The following is a 17210-nucleotide window of genomic DNA, read 5'->3' on the forward strand; positions in this document are numbered from 1 at the left end:
TTTATTTTAAACAAATTTATTAAAATTTAAAAATGTATTGACTTTCGATGAAATCAATACAAATGCTCTTAGATCTCTAAGAACCCATCGGTACTTCCTTCTCAATTCCTTCATTTCTATCTCTGTTATGCGATCTTATGCTTCCATCTAGTGCGCGAGCGTCTGTCTGTTGCCTTACAGGCAGACTTGGAGTTGAAGTTTTGTTTATCGAGCGATTTCGTTTATATTGAATTTTTTCTAACGTTGAATTGTGTGAGTAGTGATAAGGAATATTTCTTCTACTTATTTTGTGAAGTTATTTTGTTTTTCTGAGTCTGGGTTCTTGTCCTCTACTGATTTTGGAGTTCTTGTGACCTTTCTATTAGTCTACTCCATTGGGTTTTGATAGAAAATGAAAACCTTTTGTGTTTCTGTTACGCAGGATCTGTTCTCTTTTCAATTACTATAGCTAGCTTGGTTTGTGCAATTATCTGCGGGGCTAAGATGAGCTCTACTGGCCCTTCAGTGGGTTCTGGTTAGTTTAGTTCCCGTGCTCTTATTTCTTCGAATTGATAGGGATGATGGTGGTATTTCGTGCTACTCTGTTACATTCATATAGGCTATTTTGGCTGAATATATGGGTTTTCCTGGTCTTATAAATGGCGTTTATTTTTCTTTTCTTTTGTTTATTTTTTATTTTTCCTTTCTGATCCCTTTCCATCAAATTTTATTGCAATTTACTTTAGGTGGTCGAACTGCTCGGAGGGTAGTTGAGTTTGGAAGGACCTATGTGGTGAGGCCTAAAGGTAAACACCAAGCCACTGTAGTTTGGCTACATGGCCTTGGTGATAATGGCTCAAGGTAATATTATATTTCCTATTTCTTTGTGTAGTTGATGGAGTATTGGCATACTCCATCTCATTAGCTTTTGCGGTGTTTGTTTCTAGTTTCCTCCTGGTTGGTGGTGTAAAAGGAGAATGAACGTCGAGTTTTTAGCATTTCTTTTCCACAGTTTGCATCTGCACATATTATAGAATTCCCATTTCTGGTTCAAATGTGGTCTAATTATCATGTGATTTTTCTTTCCTTCTTTTGGCAGCTGGTCCCAGCTATTGGAGACCCTTCCTCTTCCAAACGTAAGGAGAAGTAATTTTATTTATATTGGAACACTTGCGACTTATCACTTATATTAAAAAAGGAACACTTGCAACTCTTAGTTTTACATTCCAGTGATTGGGTTGAATTTGTTTTCGCTAAACTTTCATGTAATTTATCAGTTACAATATGCAGATCAAATGGATATGCCCAACTGCTCCTACCCAGCCAATTGCTATTTTTGGTGGCTTTCCTTCCACTGCTTGTGAGTTGTAATGCTTTGAGATTTGTTCATTTAATGTCTTCATAATACCTGTTTTTTTGTAATATCTTGAGGCTGTACAAAGGATGTATTCAATAGACGGGGGAAAAATATCTAGTGGTTGAATTTGTTGTGAAGGACGTGAAAGTACTCTTTGTTGTAAACTTGGGTCTTGCTGCTTGTAATATCGGTCTGACTTGCTACCATGATGTAAATCAGGGTTTAATGTGGGTGAACTATCAGAAGATGCTCCTGATGATTTAGAGGGTTTGGATGCTTCAGCAGCACATGTTGCAAATTTGTTGTCAACAGAACCCGCTGACAGTAGGTTTCTTTTGGGTCTTCGTAGGTGATGCTGCAATTTTGGCAATTGTTTACAGGTTGAAAAGATTTCATGAGTATTAAAACATTGAAGTACTAACACTCCATCGATTGCTGAAGTTCTTGAGCACTAGAATCTTGCAGCAGGCAGTCTAACTCTCACTATTTTATTTTATCCTGTATGCGTGTGTTTCAAGGCTCTTATCAGTTTCAAGATGTGGTCTTTTCCCCTTGGTATGCTCTAGCTTAAATGCTGCTGGTCTTGAGAGATGGCTATACCTTCGATTATTATATCTTGTATGGGTTATTTTATGTGAGCTTCTCAGACAGATTTCATATTATTGAGAGAAAAGTCTTTGCTAGACACCATGTAAATATCGTGTCCTTCTTCGCTTATATCTTCATTTATTTATGTTGATTAGCCTAGCCTTGATTGCCTTGTTTAAAGTGTTTTTAATATACCTTTAAGGCTTGTCTCTTTCTGAGTCATATTGCACTTCGTTCATGCCTGCTAACAAGCATTGTTTTGTGCATTGTATATGTTCGAGCATTTTGTTTTACCAAGTTATCATTTTTTGAGTTGCATAATATGCTAAGAGATTACCTCGAAATCCTATGGACATGAATTTTTACTTGTTGAAAGCAAAAAGTTTTCTTTTTTATATGGAATTTCATCTTGCTTCCTATTTGAGTTGAAAGGATCACATTTTGTTTGAGAGACTTAAAAAGAACTTTGTGAATTGCTTGTCCTTTATCAATGCTAATTTCCCTTTTGTGATATCATGTACTGCAATGACTGCATTTTGTGTTGTGAATCTTTTTTTTAGGGATTAACCTATATGAGAGAGAAAGTGGATTAACTTATTTTTATAATTATGTGAAGTGCAGCCTATTTAAGATTTTAATTTAATAAATCCTAGTTTCTTATAAAAAAAAAAAAATTGAAATGCAACCTGTTTTCTTCTTGTAACTTTGATGGAGCTCTGCATTTATTTTCTATAGTTAAACTTGGCGTTGGAGGCTTCAGTATGGGTGCATCTACTGCACTATATTCTGCAACCTGCTTCACACAGGGAAAATATGGGAACGGCAATCCATACCCTGCCAAATTAAATGCAGTTGTTGGACTAAGTGGCTGGCTTCCATGTTCAAAGTTTGCATCCTATCAATCTGCCTTACTCATCTCAACTGTGCACTGTTTTTTTTCGTATGTAAGTTTGAAACCTATGGTTATGAGTTATATTCTTTCCAGGACCTTGGCTAACAAACTGGAGGGGGTGAATGAAGCTGCAAGGCGTGCTGTGTCCTTGCCTATTTTGCTCTGTCATGGGAAAGGTATTTATAATCTTGCTATTCATAACCAAAGTGCGATGGCTCCAACCTTTTCATTGCTGAATAATTTTCCTTAGGCCCCATTTGAAGGTTGAGATGGTCTCAACCCATCATTCCATTTCATCTCATCTCATCTCATCTCAGTATCCAAATACCACTCAAACACAAACACTTTTCAATTTCAAATTTTCGACTTTTTCATCTAATCATTACCTAATTATTACAACTTTCACAAACTTCCAAAAAAAAAAAAACACAAAAAACAATTTAACTTTTTCAAATTCTAAAACAAAAATAATATTTTAACTTTATAATTTTTTTATTCAATTTTTTCTCACGTTTTCAAAAATCTCATAAAACATCTTAATTTAAATCATATCACTACTATTTACAAATTTCTCATCTCATCTCAATATCCAAACAAGGCCTTTGTCTATGCACTGGCATTATGGCTTTAATGGTGAAAGCTGTAGCAACTACTGAAATGATACAGCTATGAATTGTTTCAGGTGATGATGTGGTTCTTTATAAATTTGGCGAGAAATCCTCAGAGTCCTTGAGTTCATGTGGATTTCAGGATGTGACGTTCAAAAGCTATAATGGGTATTCAGTTACAAATTACCATCAAAGTAATTGATAATTTTGATAAATCCAGATCAATGTTACAAGATTTTTGTGTTTCAATATGCAGGCTTGGCCACTACACAATACCTGTAGAGATGGATGAAGTCTGTGCTTGGCTAACCTCAAAGTTGGCACTTGAGGGGGCCTCTTCATGAGATTTAAATGTCGAGTAACAGCAAGAAAGCAGGAACAAGAAAACGGATGGAATTGTAAGGAACAAATTTGGGGTGTCATGTACACATTACATTGTCATAATTCTATGGATACCCAATTGGCTCTCTCTTGTATTTGATATATTTTTTTTAAAATGAAACTTCCATTCATGAATCAAAGAATACATGATTTATCAACAATAATGAAAGAAGCAACCTTAGGTGGTTCCTCCTCCATCCAAATCTGTTCAGAAGTTAAAGACAATCCTAACTTAGCAGCTGCATCAACTGCTTTATTTCCAGTTCTTGCCACATGCTGGATAGACCAATTTTGATGAGACAACAAAGTACACTTTATGTCCTCGACGAGTTGACCATTCCAAGAATAATCAAAAGTGTTCTTGTTAACAGCATCCACTACCAGTTTTGCATCCCCCTCAAATTGCACACATCCCAAACCAAGTTCATTGCAGAATGTTACTGCCCTGAGGAGAGCCCAGCTTTCTGCTATTGCAGCGGATTGAATAGCACTTCTAGAAGCAGCTAAAACTGCTTGTACTTGACCCCAGTGATCCCTTACCACGACCCCAATACCCATCCTCTCTGTTTCTTTGACATAAGTAGCATCAACGTTAGCTTTTAAGAATCCAAAACATGGTGGAATCCATCCCTAATTGACTTCTGTCCCTATTGCTCTCTCCTGAATAATACCATTCAAATCCTGTGAACAAAGAGGATAGTCAACTCCACCATCCTGAGTTGCCAGTTGAAACAGAATAGAATGGCTTTTAAACTTGTTATTAAACATGGATTCATTCATTCATTCTCTTCCAAATACCATGACAAACAACAACCACTCTATTCAGGGTAGCTGCATCTAATCTATAGACCATATCGCACCATAAGGATTGAAAATCACAATAATCATGTTTCCATTTCTGTAGAGGACTACGCAGCTCCCCAAAACATCCATAGAAGCAGGACATTGCCACATAACATGTAACACAGATTACTCTACTGAATGACAGATCGGGCACATAGAATTCTCAACAATCCTTTTAAACAGTTTTCCTTTGTAGGTAAAATATTATTAAGTGCTTCCAGATTAACTGTTTTACTTTCCTTGTACAATCCAGCTTCCAAACCTTCCTCCACAGCTTAACATTAGGTGAAGATACAGAAGGCTGACCCACCATTTGGTTCTTTCTGTCAAAATCAGCAAAATATGCAGATTTAACTTTAAAAAGACCTTTTTCAGCAAATCCCCATATTACTTTGTCCCCCATGCCCCTTAAGCTAATAGGAATTCTGTTGATATAATCTGCTTCCTCCCTTCTAAAAATTGAGTACAAAATATCCATTTTCCAGGACTTAGAATCCTCATCCATTAGCTCATCCACAGTAGCCTCAACATCCAGAATAGACATAGGTGTTTGAATCTGAAAAATAGAGGGAAGAGGAACCCACCCACTTATCTTTCTTAATATTTATGCTCTTACCATTGCCTACTCTCCATACATACCCCATCTTGACCATATCCAAAACTGAACACAGACTTCTCCAAATATATGAAGGACAAGAACCAGTTTTTGCCTCCAACAAATGACTTGCTGGAAAGTATTTTTGTTTAAAAAACGCGAGCAACCAATGATGAAGGATCTTGAATAAGTCTCCGGACTTGTTTGGCAAGCAAAGCCCTATTGAAACAGTTGAGGTCACGGAAGCCCAAACCCCCCATACTTTTTGCAGCTCCTAAGCTGGTCCAGCTTTTCCAATGTATCCCTTTGCTATCCTAAGGTTCTACCAAAAATTGGCAATCAGCAGTTCAATCTCCTTGAGTAACCCCTTTGAAAGCCTGAAAACACTCATTGTGTATGTTGGTATTGCTTGCAGAACACTCTTGATGAAGACTTCCTTGCCTGCAGTAAATAGTAACTTTGACTTCCAGCTTGAAACTCTCTTCCATATTTAAGTTTACCCAGTTGGTAAAATTAAATATTTGTTGTAATTGTCACATATAAACACTTTCAGCATGTTGAAGAATACACTCCTTAACAGAGTGTTAGAACTGAAAAGAATGGAAGTCTTTTGCCTATTTAACACCTGACCAGAAGCAACTTCATACATATGTAAGATATGAAGAAGATTATACCATTCCCCTTGCTTAGACCTGCAAAAAATACACAATCATCAGAAAAAATGAGATGATTGATCCTTATGCCTTCTCTAGAAGCTGCCTCCCCTTTAATCAGCCCCTTCATTTCGGCTTGTTATAATAAATTGTTGAGACTCTCTACACACATTAAGAACAAGGAGACAAAGGGTCTCCTTGCCTTATGCCCCTTGACGGCACAATAACATCTCCAGGTACACCATTTACCACAACAGAATAAGTGACGGATCTGACACAAGTCATGAGCAACTTAATCCAATGATCACCAAATCCCAATCAAATAAGCATTGCTTCCAAAAAAACCCCACTCAACCCTTTCATAAGCTTTTGACATATCCAATTTAATGGTCATACACCCTTCTCTACCTTTCTTTCTAGAGTGCATAAAATGGAGAAGCTCATAAGCAATTATTATATTGTCAGTGATTAAACGTCCAAGAATGAAAGCACTTTGGCTGGTTGGTACCTGTATGAGCCATAATTGTGTATTATAATACATTTATTTTGGTCATGGAAAATGTAAGTTGGGAATTTGGCTTTCCATCGTATCTGCTGTTTTTTACTCTTCTCATATGCTGACACACCTGGTGACAGGTTAAAACATATATCTGACCCATGTTTTTGTCTAAAGAAAAAGAAAAAGATAGGTCATAGCAATCAAGCTGCTCTCTTTGGAGGGTACGAAAATAAGAAGGAAGTTTCTGAAACTTACAATTGACGTTCCAACCCAAGTTAGGAACATATTTAAGATGCAATTTGTTTTGTTTTTAAGAAATGTTATTCTTCATTATATATCATCCTCAATTACATTACACACACACACACACTACACTCATCAGCATTTACTTTATATATATGCATATGGTTTTGTCGGAAACCATATGCATTTTCCAGCACGCATTTTCCAAACCAAGAAAGAGGTTCACCAAAATTGCTTCTTGAAACTGAAGTAGACCGCCAATCTTTTAGTTCCAAGTTCATAATACACGACATAACATTCGGATTGAGATATCATTTACCCTTTACAAAAAGCCTCATGCAGAACCCCGACAAATAATCAATTTCAACATTTCATGTTTTTCAGTTCTAAACAAATGAAAAACATTTTTTTCATGAGTTGAACGAATCAAATAAACATAAGAGGATGAAAAGTGGAAATATGAATAAATTACAGCCAATCAAATGATGAGTTTTGCATGCAAGCAATGACAACAGTGTTGTTGAGGAGAATGATACTGTTCCTCCGTTCAGAGAGGCAGCTCAGTTTCAATGGTGCGCCTCTTTAACAAATGCCAAGTCACCACTAATAGCCAATGGGGGCAGTAGGCTCTTCTCTTGATCATCAATTTCTGTTGACTCACGTGCAATGGGGGTTGATAGAAATTCTGTACCATTTTCTAAAACCACCAAAAAGAAGGAATTAAATAACAAAAGTTTTTCTCATGTCTATGGTAAAGGAATCTGGACTAGATGTGTAACCAAACAAAATTATAGAGATAAAAGATTCAAGAAAAGACTGCTCACCTGAACAGTCATGGTATTCAGGCAGCTGTTTAACAGTAGATACTTGAAGGCTTTCTGGAAGCAGACAACTACATAAAGCACCTGATAAAAAACTTCAGTTAAATCTGAACATCACATCTATAAATGGGATAAAGGAGCGAGTTTTGCATTTTCTTGTAGTTGTGCTGACGAAATTGACCCTTTCCAGACTTTTCAGACTTTTGTAGTTGTGCTGATGAAGTTGCCCCTCTTTTACATTTGATCGTTGTACATTATAGTCAAATTTTATATCTGACGTGATACTCACTAACCCCAAAACTCAAAATTTGTTCAAACATCTAACCGGAGATGGAAAACCGCACTTGTTACTGACACTGGGCCTGTAAAATTGACTGGCATAATCAAATGCCAGTCCACTTTTTGTGGCTATTTGACGAAATTGACTCTTATCATTACCATGCAAGCACTTTGCTTCCAGTATTGCTTGCCTGGTGGTGATCATTTCATCTCCCATGGTGCTCGCTAGGGGAGCGAGCCTTTTGCCTCTTGTTGTGCTCGCTCTTGCCCTTTACATGCCCCATGGTGCTTGCCTACAGTGTGAACCCTTTGCTTTTGGTATTGCTTGCTTGGTGGCAAACACAATGTCCCCCGTGGTGCTCGCCTATGGTACGAGCACTTTGCTTTGATATTACTCACCTAAGGCAAGCACTCGCCGCCCCCCCCCCCCCCCTTTCTCTCTCCCCAATGCTACTCGTCTCGGGACAAGCACTTTCCCATCCGTATTGCTCGCTTTTTTTTTTGTTTGGGGGGGGGGGGGGGGGTGCGTGCTTACCTATGCACTTCTTGTCTCGTGGTGCAGAGCAAGTCCTTTGCCTCTAGTCATGCTCGCTCCCGGGGTACAAGAACTTTGCCCCTTGGTGCTCGCCCTTAGGCGAGCATTTACATCCACCGTGGTGCTCGCTTGCTAGCGAACACTATGTCCCCCATAATGCTCGCCTACGGTACGAGTACTTTGCTTTCGATATTGCTCACCTAGAGAGTGAGCACTTTGTCTCTCGTCATGCTTGCCCAAGGTACGAACACTCTCTCTCTCCATGTTGCTAGCCAAGGAGCACTTTAGTTACCTTGGTGCTCTCCATGTTACTCACCTAGGGGCAAACACTTTGGCTCGTGTTGTGCTCACATCGAGTATGAGCATTTTTTATTCCCTTGTTGCTCCCAGAGGTGGCGAGCACTTTTAACTCTCGTTATGCTAGCCCCATTTTGACCCCCATGGTACTCGCCTAGTGGCGAGTGCTTTGTTTTCGGTCTTGCTCAATTGTTGACAAGCCCTTTGCCTCTCGTCATGCTCGCCTGGCATACGAGCACTTTGCCTCCCATGGTGCTTGCCAAGGGGTGAGCACTCTACTTCCCATAGGGCTTGCCTAGTGGCAAGTACTTTGGCTCTTGTGGTGCTTGCCTAAGGGCAAGCTCTATCCCTTTCCACGTTCCTTGCTAAGGTGCTAGCCCAAGTGAGCACTTTTTCTCTCAACTTTGCTCACCGAGGTGGCAAGCACTTTGCTTCACACCGTGCTTGCTTGGGGTAGCGAGCACTTCGATTACCTTGGTGCTCTCCATGTTGCTTGGCGGGGCAATCACTTTCCCTCCCCACACTAACATTGAGGTGGCAATTTTGTTCTCTATTTTGCTCGCTTGGGGGGCAAGCTCTTTCCCTCTTCATGATGCTTGCAGAGGTGGCGAGCATCACACAAGTTCACGAGGCCCCCCGAGATGGTGAGCACGTGCTCCTGCAGTGCTCTCCTAGGGAGCGAACACGTCTCCTGTGGGGAATCAAGCATGTGCATTGCACGTGCGATTCTCAGATAGTTAAAGAATGACAATGAGTTTTCCTGTCAATCTCTAGTGTTTTCAATCTTGACCACCCACTACTCACTCGAACATGAAACTCTAATATTTTAGATCTTTGGATGCAGCAATAGAGCTGATTGCAGCAATTCCAGTTCACTACCACAATGGAAACTTAAGCACAAAACAAAAGGACAGATAGAGCGAAGTGAATAACTGAAATAATGGGAAGAAGATAGATCAGTTTATGGAAATATTGTTTGTACCTACTCGGGCGAGTCGATTCACCCACCCTGGGATGTGTTTTCCCGTCAATCTCCATGAGATGTCATCTGTAAAATGGTTGCAGTTCTTGAAAATGAGGTGATAGGTATCCCCATGATACTCAGAAGCTACATTCTCAAGAAATTTCCGGAAATCAGATGGAACGATGGTTATGCGGCTCAATGGGATGGAACATCGGTAAACAAAACCTGGGCAACTCCTTGGTTCCACTTCAAAAACTCCACTTGCTGAAAGTTCATGAGCTCCAAATCCATACTCCTTCCCATGGACTTTCCATAAACATTGGCACAGGTAGTGTGATACATTAGATTTAAAATTAACAACAAAAACTGAAAAAAAAGAAAATTGCAAGGACTTCACAAGTCATTCAAATAAGAAGATTGTAGATATTGCTTTAATTTGTATAAGAACTAGTCCTAAAAGCACTTGTGTCAACTTATCTGAAATAGAAACCACAATTTGCTGTAGCTTGGGAAATATATTGTTTTGATTGAACATACTTTGCACATCGAACTCAAATTATCCAAATCTCTACATTTCTCATCCTTACATTCAAAATGATAGTTCTCATAATTCAAACATTTAATAGATTTAGAATATTTTCTCCATCCATTTGGTTAGAACAAAAAATAAGAGAAACAAGAGCATGTACCATCCACCCTATTAGGCAGTTAGACAAAATGATTACAAAGTGATATCACATACTGAGTATAGGTGGTAAATGGGATCCCACAATGCTTGGGAGAAAAAAGTTCTTACTGTTTATAATGTTTCCAAGGGACTCAATTGTAACATTGACTAGTCCTTTTGAAGTATGAGCCCAAATGAAGCTTGAGCCTTCCTTGGATCGTTACTTGCTTCCAGAAAGTATTCTAAGAATATCAAATTGACTGAACCGAACTGTGCAATGTCAGTAAAACTGTGTCCTTTTGCGGTAAGTTAATTTTGTTCTAATCTACGGCACCTAACATTCAGAACACCCCCTTCTTAATTTTGGTAAAACTGAAGCACAATATTTCACATTTCTTCAAGGTGTTCTGACTTTTTATAGCGAAAAGTACATGCCTCAGCAAATATGCCTTGTCAAATTAAAGCCTATCTATGTGACTGAAGGGCCTCCTGAAACACAAGTCCTAAATATTTAATCCACTTTCTAAGTAGTTACCACCAAACCAAGGTACTATATAATGGCATGCGAACAGTACTTGGCATATGCAAGCTAATGCATCAGTACCAGTTATTAATAGATCATAATTGTTTGGATCAATAGCCGATACAATTGAATGAAAGTATGTTTATCAAGCATGCCAAAACTTGCATACAAATCACATTAAACTAAATGATAGCACTCATACAACTCACATTAGACTAAACGATAACACTCACTATCTCCAAAATATTTTTAATCAAAATAACCAAAAAATTATGATCTATTAATAACTGGTGCTGAAGCATTTGCTTGCATATGATATAATTGAATGAAAGTACGTTCATCAAGCACGCCAAAACTTGCATACAACTCACAACAAGAGCCTCTCATCTCATCTCATCTCATCTCAATGAGTCAATATCCAAACACCACAAATATAAACATTTTTCAATTTCAAATTTTCAACTTTTTCATCTAATCATTACTTAATTATTACAACTTTTTCAAACTTCCAGAAAAAATAAAAAAATAGTTCAACTTTTTCAAATCTCAAAACAAAAATAATATTAAAAAATAATATTATAATAATATTTTAACTTTATAATATTTTTATTCAACTTTTTCTCTTATTTTCTAAAATTCCATAAAATACTAACTCAAATCATTTCACTACTATTCACTTTTATTACTATTCATAATTCATCTTATCTCATCTCATATCGGTATCCAACCGCCTAAATGATGGCATTAATTAACTGCAAAATATTTTTAATCAAGATCAATATTCATACTTCCTAAAAAAAACTCATATTCCATACATAATGAAATGAAACTCCATTGAAAAGAAATACTCGACTAATGGTTTGAGAAAACCCCCACAAATTTCATCTTCTATTTTTTCCATGCAACCATTCAAATCCACCGTCCGCAAAGCAGCATACCAAAAGCCGGGGCGCCGGGAGGGGGGAGGAGGTGGAGATCAAACAAAAACCAAATATACATCGCATACTAAACAGAGAATAGAAGCAAATGAAATGAGGCGAAGAAAAATTACGAAAACTCACATACAAAATCATCAAGAAACAAGAAAAAAGACGGAGCCAACGCCCAATGACCACAACCCGAAAAAACAAATAGCCATGGCATTTCGGGGAAAAAAGAAAGAAAGAAAGAAAGAAGCTATAAAAGAAGATTTTCTGCAACTAACCTTCAATACCGGAATGAAAGACTCCGAAACCGAACCAAGAAGTGTAATTGTTAATAGGGCTGAGATCGTACACGTTCAGAACCACCTGGGTCTCGCTATTTTTGTTTCCATCATATTCAGAGGCCGAGCTCGAAGAGCACTCTGCCCCCATTTCCAAAACTTTCTTTTAAAACTCAACCCAAAACAACCCAGTTTTTTCTTCTCAGTGCATGGCAAAGAGATGTGAGCCTCAGAGATCCACCTCCGTTCTCCGGCAGAGAGTAAGGATCGGTTTGCCGGCAAACGTGGGAAAGCACAAGATGGCTTAAGTACATGTTTGGATTGCTGGGCTTATAGCTAATAATTTAAATAATAAATTTTATAGGTATATAGTATATACTATATATTTTTAAAATATTTTTAAATATATTATGTTTATTTAAAAATAAATTTAAAAAATATTTTTTGAAGTAGAAATAATGATTATTTAATTTTTTTAAAAAAATTATGATTATATTTTTAAAAGTTTAAAAGTTATAATTATATTAAAATTGTATAAATATTTTCATCATTTAAAAATCTTTTTAAAATTTAAATTATATTTCGTATTATTTGAAAAAGTACATTTGAGAACTGCATATATTAACTTATTTAAAATTAAAAGTGTTTTAATATATAACATATAAATAACTTAAATATTTTAATTCATAAAAAATAATTAAAACTATTTAATCAATTTTTAAAATTTTTACTGTAATTCCGAACAAGCCTCATTATTAGGGGTGTACAAAAAACCGGCGAACAGACCTCCACCGACGACAACCGACCTTTAGACGTCAGAACCAGTCGGCCGGTGGTAGACGGAATCGATCGGCCGGGGGTAGAAATAAATACAAACTGATCACAGTCGGCTCGGTCTCGATTTGTCCACACAGAAAACCGGTAAACCGACCGACCATATATATATATTTTTAATATATATCTTATATAAAAACGACGTCGTTTCATATGAAACGGCGTCGTTTTGTTTAAATGAGTAACAAAAAAAAAAAAAAAGAGTAACGATGCCATTTGGTCTCGACCAAACGGCGTTGTTTGGTTGGGAATGAGTTAGGGTTATTACCTTTCCCGTTCCTAGTTCCCCCCCCCCCCCCCATTCTCTCTCTCTCTCTCTCTCTCTCTCTCTCTCTCTCTCTCTCTCTCTCTATCCGAGTCTCTCACTCCGTGACTGTCTCCGTTGAACGGCACTGCAAAGCTGAACCGATGACCCCCATTTTCCTCCGGCCTTCCTCTGCCTCCAGTCTCTATGAGTATTCTTAGTGTATACTATATATTATATAATCTGTTATATATATATGAATTATAATCTGTTTTATATATATATATACACTTTGTTATATATTAACTCATATAATCTATTGTGTGTGTATATATATATATAATTTGTTAATATATAATCTGTTAGGCCTTGTTAATTATTTATATAAATTGAGAGAAGATGAGTGAACAACTTAGATTAGAGTCTTAAACTTGTAATGTTTGCCAAGTTACAAACTAGCTACTGGGATATTTTGTGTTATATTTGCCAATTTTCAAATTTGTGATATTGTATAACATTTATATTTTGTTTTATAATTTAGATGGATTCTTCTTCGTCTATTATTGATGTTGATATAAATGAAACTCAACCAACCATTAATTTGGAATAAAATGTGAGAGAGACCAATGTTTCAAATAGGGCTGAGCAGAAATCCAAAAATCCGACTTTGATCCCGACTCCGCTCCGACTCCGACTTGTCGGAGTCGGAGTCGGAGTTTCTTTCCCATGAAAAGTCGGAGTCGGAGTCCAGGCGGATCCGACTCCGACTCCGCCTCCGACTCCCTATTCCGACTCCGACTCCGACTCCGCATCCGACTCCGCTCCGCTAGCGTACATATTTTATAAAAAATATATGTGTTTTTCTATATAGTAATCATATAAATATAAATATAGTAACATCATTAGTTAAATCCAATAATATACTAGCAATTAGCACTAGTTATTAGTTATAAACTTATAGTAAATAAGTTAATAAATATTAGTAATTTACTATATACTAATAGACTAATAGTATTAGACTATTAGTATATAGTAAATTACTAATATATATAATAGTATACTATTAGTTGTATAAATTAAATTAATATCTTTAAGTTATTATCTATTAGTAATTTAGTACTAGTGTAGTGTTATCAACTTATAACATATTATTAGTTACTAGTTATTACATCTAGACTATCTAGTTATAAGTTATTAGACTATAGTAAATAAGTTAATAAATATTACTATATATTAATAGACTAATAGTATTAGTATTAGTATATTACTAATATAATATATATATATATAATAGTATACTATTAGTTAATATATATTAAATTAATATCTTCTAAGTTATTATCTATTAGTATTAGTGTAACTAGTGTTATTACATATAATTAGTTACTAGTTATTACATCTAGTTATTTAATATTTGTTATAGACTATAGTAAATAAGTTAATAAATATTACTAATTTACTATTATACTATATACTAACTTACTAATAGACTAATAGTATTAGACTATTAGTATATAGTAAATTACTAATATAGTTCAATAGTATATTATTAGTTACATATATATTAAATATATATCTTTAAATTATTATCTATTAGTACTAGTGTAACTAGTGTTATAGACATATTATTAGTTACTAGTTATTACATCTAGACTATCTAGTCATTAGACTATAGTAAATAAATTAATAAATATTACTAATTTACTATATATTAATAGACCAATAGTATTAGTATTAGTGTATTACTAATAGATAATATATTTAATAGTATATATTAGTTATATGTATATTAAATTAGTATCTTTAAGTTATTATCTATTAGTACTAGTCTAACTAGTGTTATTAGATATTATTAGTTATTAGTTATTACATCTAGACTATGATGACTATCTAGTTATTAGACTATAGTATATAAATTAATAAATATTATTAATTTACTATATATTAATAGACTAATAGTATTAGTATTAGTATTAGTGTATCACTAATATATAATATATAATAGTATATATTTTTACTAACTTAAATATATTTTTACTTACTTAAATATATTTTTACTAACTTAAATATATTTTTGCTAACTTATTAATTTATTTTTACTAACTTATTAATTTATTTTTATTGTTTAAAGTAGATTAGTATCCATTTTTTTTCAAAATTTTGAATCCCAAACGGCGCCGTTTCTGTGCAACCCTAATGGGTTTTCACTTCCCCTCCCCACCCCCCCCCCCAAACGACACCGTTTGGGGTTAAAATAACCCCAAACGGCGCCGTTTGGGGAAATAACTCCAAACGGCGCCGTTTCTGTGCAACCCTAATGGGTTTTCAACTCCCCCCCCCCCCCCCCCGATTCCCTCCCCCTTCGCTGTCAGTGAATCACTTTTCTTCCTCAGTGGGTTTTCACTTTCCTCTCATCTGAGTCATCTCAACCTTCACCGACCCCAGCCCGTACCTCTCATCTGAAGATTCTGAAGCCGTGCCGTGCCGGAGCTCCTCCGTCGTCCCTCCGTGAACCCGTGAACCCGTATATCCCATTTTGAGTTGTAACCGAGGTGTCTCTCTCTCTCTCTCTCTCTCTCTCTCTCTCTCTCTCTCTCTCTCTCTCTCAATAATTTGTATATCTTAACTATTTTTGCAATATTTTTGTTCATTTTCTTGATAGTTGTGGATATTATGTTTGTTTGTGTGCTGGAATCGCTGGATAGTTGTGGATTTTAGGATTGTTGTGTGCTATATGTGTACGGCTCCCTTTGCATTTAGCATGTGGTTGGAATGTTGGATGGGGATGGCACTTCGGCCATTAATTTATATAGTATGCTATTACACTTGGTTAGATATATAACACTAGTATTTAACAAATTTTAAATCATGTGGGGAGCCATTTTAAACAAAGGGCTTAGGCTAAAAAATGGTTTGTTTTTATCCCTTGTTTTCAATGGTTTTTCATACAAACAATTGACTTTGGTTGAGGAAATGATGCAAGGGATTAAAGGAAATATAGGCTTATAGCGAATTGTTTTAAGCTTCAAAACAATGCTTAAATCTCGGACACAGTTTAATTTAATCATGCTCAAGAGAAATGTTATTTTCAAGATTCTTAATCATTATGATATTATATGATTTTAAAATTATGTATTGAAAAATGATTATGGGTAATGATAAAAAAAAAAAGATTTACGAATATTATTTTAAGTTTAAGATAAATAATGCAATCAATGTTCCAACTTAAATAATAATATTAATTTACTTTTATTTAAAAATCTTATAGGATAACATAAAATAAATAAGTTGAATCATTTAATTATTAAGAGTGCTGTTATATGTCAAGCTCTTCCTTTTTTATTTTTAAATAATAAATTAAAAAGTTGATAGACAATCTATCTCATTAAAGAATCAAAGATGAGAGTCTAACCAGGATTTATAACATCAGTTATAAAAATCGAAAACTGTTAAAAATCAAAGATGAGACTTGAGAGTCTAACAATAAATTAGGTTAAAAGTCTAACCATAAATTGTCACTTTAATAATGAATTGGTGATTGGAAATGTCACCAAATATACAATATCATGAGTTTACTCATCCAGATTTTCATTAATTTTTTTGATAAATTTAACTTATCTAATAAAAACATGATAATATATAAATTTATTTTTATAACATCTCTTTATAATCGTAACACTCTTAATATAAAAAATAGATCCTACCACCCAGATTTTCATTAATTAAAGATCATGAATGTGTTAGACTTAATTATAAAAGTCACTTTGGCCTATGTGTGCACACAGTTTTTTTGAGTACAAAAAAAATAAATAAACATATAAAATAAGTTTCATAATATTTATTATTTATGATTTATTGAGTTGCCTCTTATTATAAAAATTACTGCCTCTTATCAAATTTTTTATTGTTCATGATAATGTTAATGAAGTTGTGTTATACAGTTCTAGTTATTAAATCATGGATATGGAAGGCACAAACACTCCTACATCCACAGGTGCATCTTGTCCTGACATCCCAGCTCCAAAACAACTGATTGATATTCCCAGTCCAATAGTTGATGAGTCTAGCGGACCAATAGGCTCTTCGGTAGGCACTCCTAGTGCCTTCCATTCTACCCCTCGCCCTCCACCTAGTAGTAGAAATCCTAAGAATAGGTCTGAGGTATGGTCCCACTTCACAAGAGTGCCCGATTGTGATCCTGAAG

The 17210-nt window shown here is 35.5% G+C and overlaps 2 protein-coding genes across 3 annotated transcripts; one reads left to right on the forward strand and one right to left on the reverse strand.

The window, feature by feature from the left end:
* On the forward strand, nt 1-3945 carry LOC122308358 (acyl-protein thioesterase 2-like). Of its 2 annotated transcripts, none has more exons than XM_043121635.1 (10): nt 1-90; nt 422-514; nt 726-840; nt 1079-1115; nt 1270-1339; nt 1556-1660; nt 2660-2810; nt 2910-2992; nt 3499-3592; nt 3681-3945. In XM_043121635.1, exons 2-10 carry the CDS (start codon nt 484-486, stop codon nt 3766-3768), a joined length of 774 nt encoding a protein of 257 aa, XP_042977569.1. In that variant the 5' UTR covers nt 1-90; nt 422-483; the 3' UTR covers nt 3769-3945. The 2 variants fall into 2 exon arrangements, with proteins under 2 accessions (XP_042977569.1, XP_042977568.1); XM_043121634.1 differs by lacking the exon at nt 1-90 and adding an exon at nt 97-252.
* Nucleotides 3946-6888: 2943 nt separating this feature from the next.
* On the reverse strand, nt 6889-12250 carry LOC122308359 (deSI-like protein At4g17486). Its single transcript, XM_043121636.1, has 4 exons — nt 11929-12250; nt 9553-9840; nt 7463-7543; nt 6889-7335 (listed from the first exon to the last, which is right to left on the reverse strand). Exons 1-4 carry the CDS (start codon nt 12077-12079, stop codon nt 7205-7207), a joined length of 651 nt encoding a protein of 216 aa, XP_042977570.1. The 5' UTR covers nt 12080-12250; the 3' UTR covers nt 6889-7204.
* Nucleotides 12251-17210: the final 4960 nt, after the last annotated feature.

This window comes from Carya illinoinensis, chromosome 4 (assembly GCF_018687715.1).
Source record: "Carya illinoinensis cultivar Pawnee chromosome 4, C.illinoinensisPawnee_v1, whole genome shotgun sequence".
NCBI lineage: Eukaryota > Viridiplantae > Streptophyta > Magnoliopsida > Fagales > Juglandaceae > Carya > Carya illinoinensis.

Coding starts and splice junctions, on each gene's coding strand:
- LOC122308358 (XM_043121635.1), top strand. CDS start 484: ATGAGCTCTACTGGCCCTTCAGTGGGTTCTG. Junction 1,340..1,555: donor TGGCTTTCCTTCCACTGCTT/GTGAGTTGTAAT, acceptor GATGTAAATCAG/GGTTTAATGTGGGTGAACTA. Junction 1,661..2,659: donor GTCAACAGAACCCGCTGACA/GTAGGTTTCTTT, acceptor TATTTTCTATAG/TTAAACTTGGCGTTGGAGGC.
- LOC122308359 (XM_043121636.1), bottom strand. CDS start 12,079: ATGGGGGCAGAGTGCTCTTCGAGCTCGGCCTCTGAATATGATGGAAAC. Junction 9,841..11,928: donor CTTTCATTCCGGTATTGAAG/GTTAGTTGCAGA, acceptor GTTTATGGAAAG/TCCATGGGAAGGAGTATGGA. Junction 7,336..7,462: donor TGAATACCATGACTGTTCAG/GTGAGCAGTCTT, acceptor TGGTGGTTTTAG/AAAATGGTACAGAATTTCTA.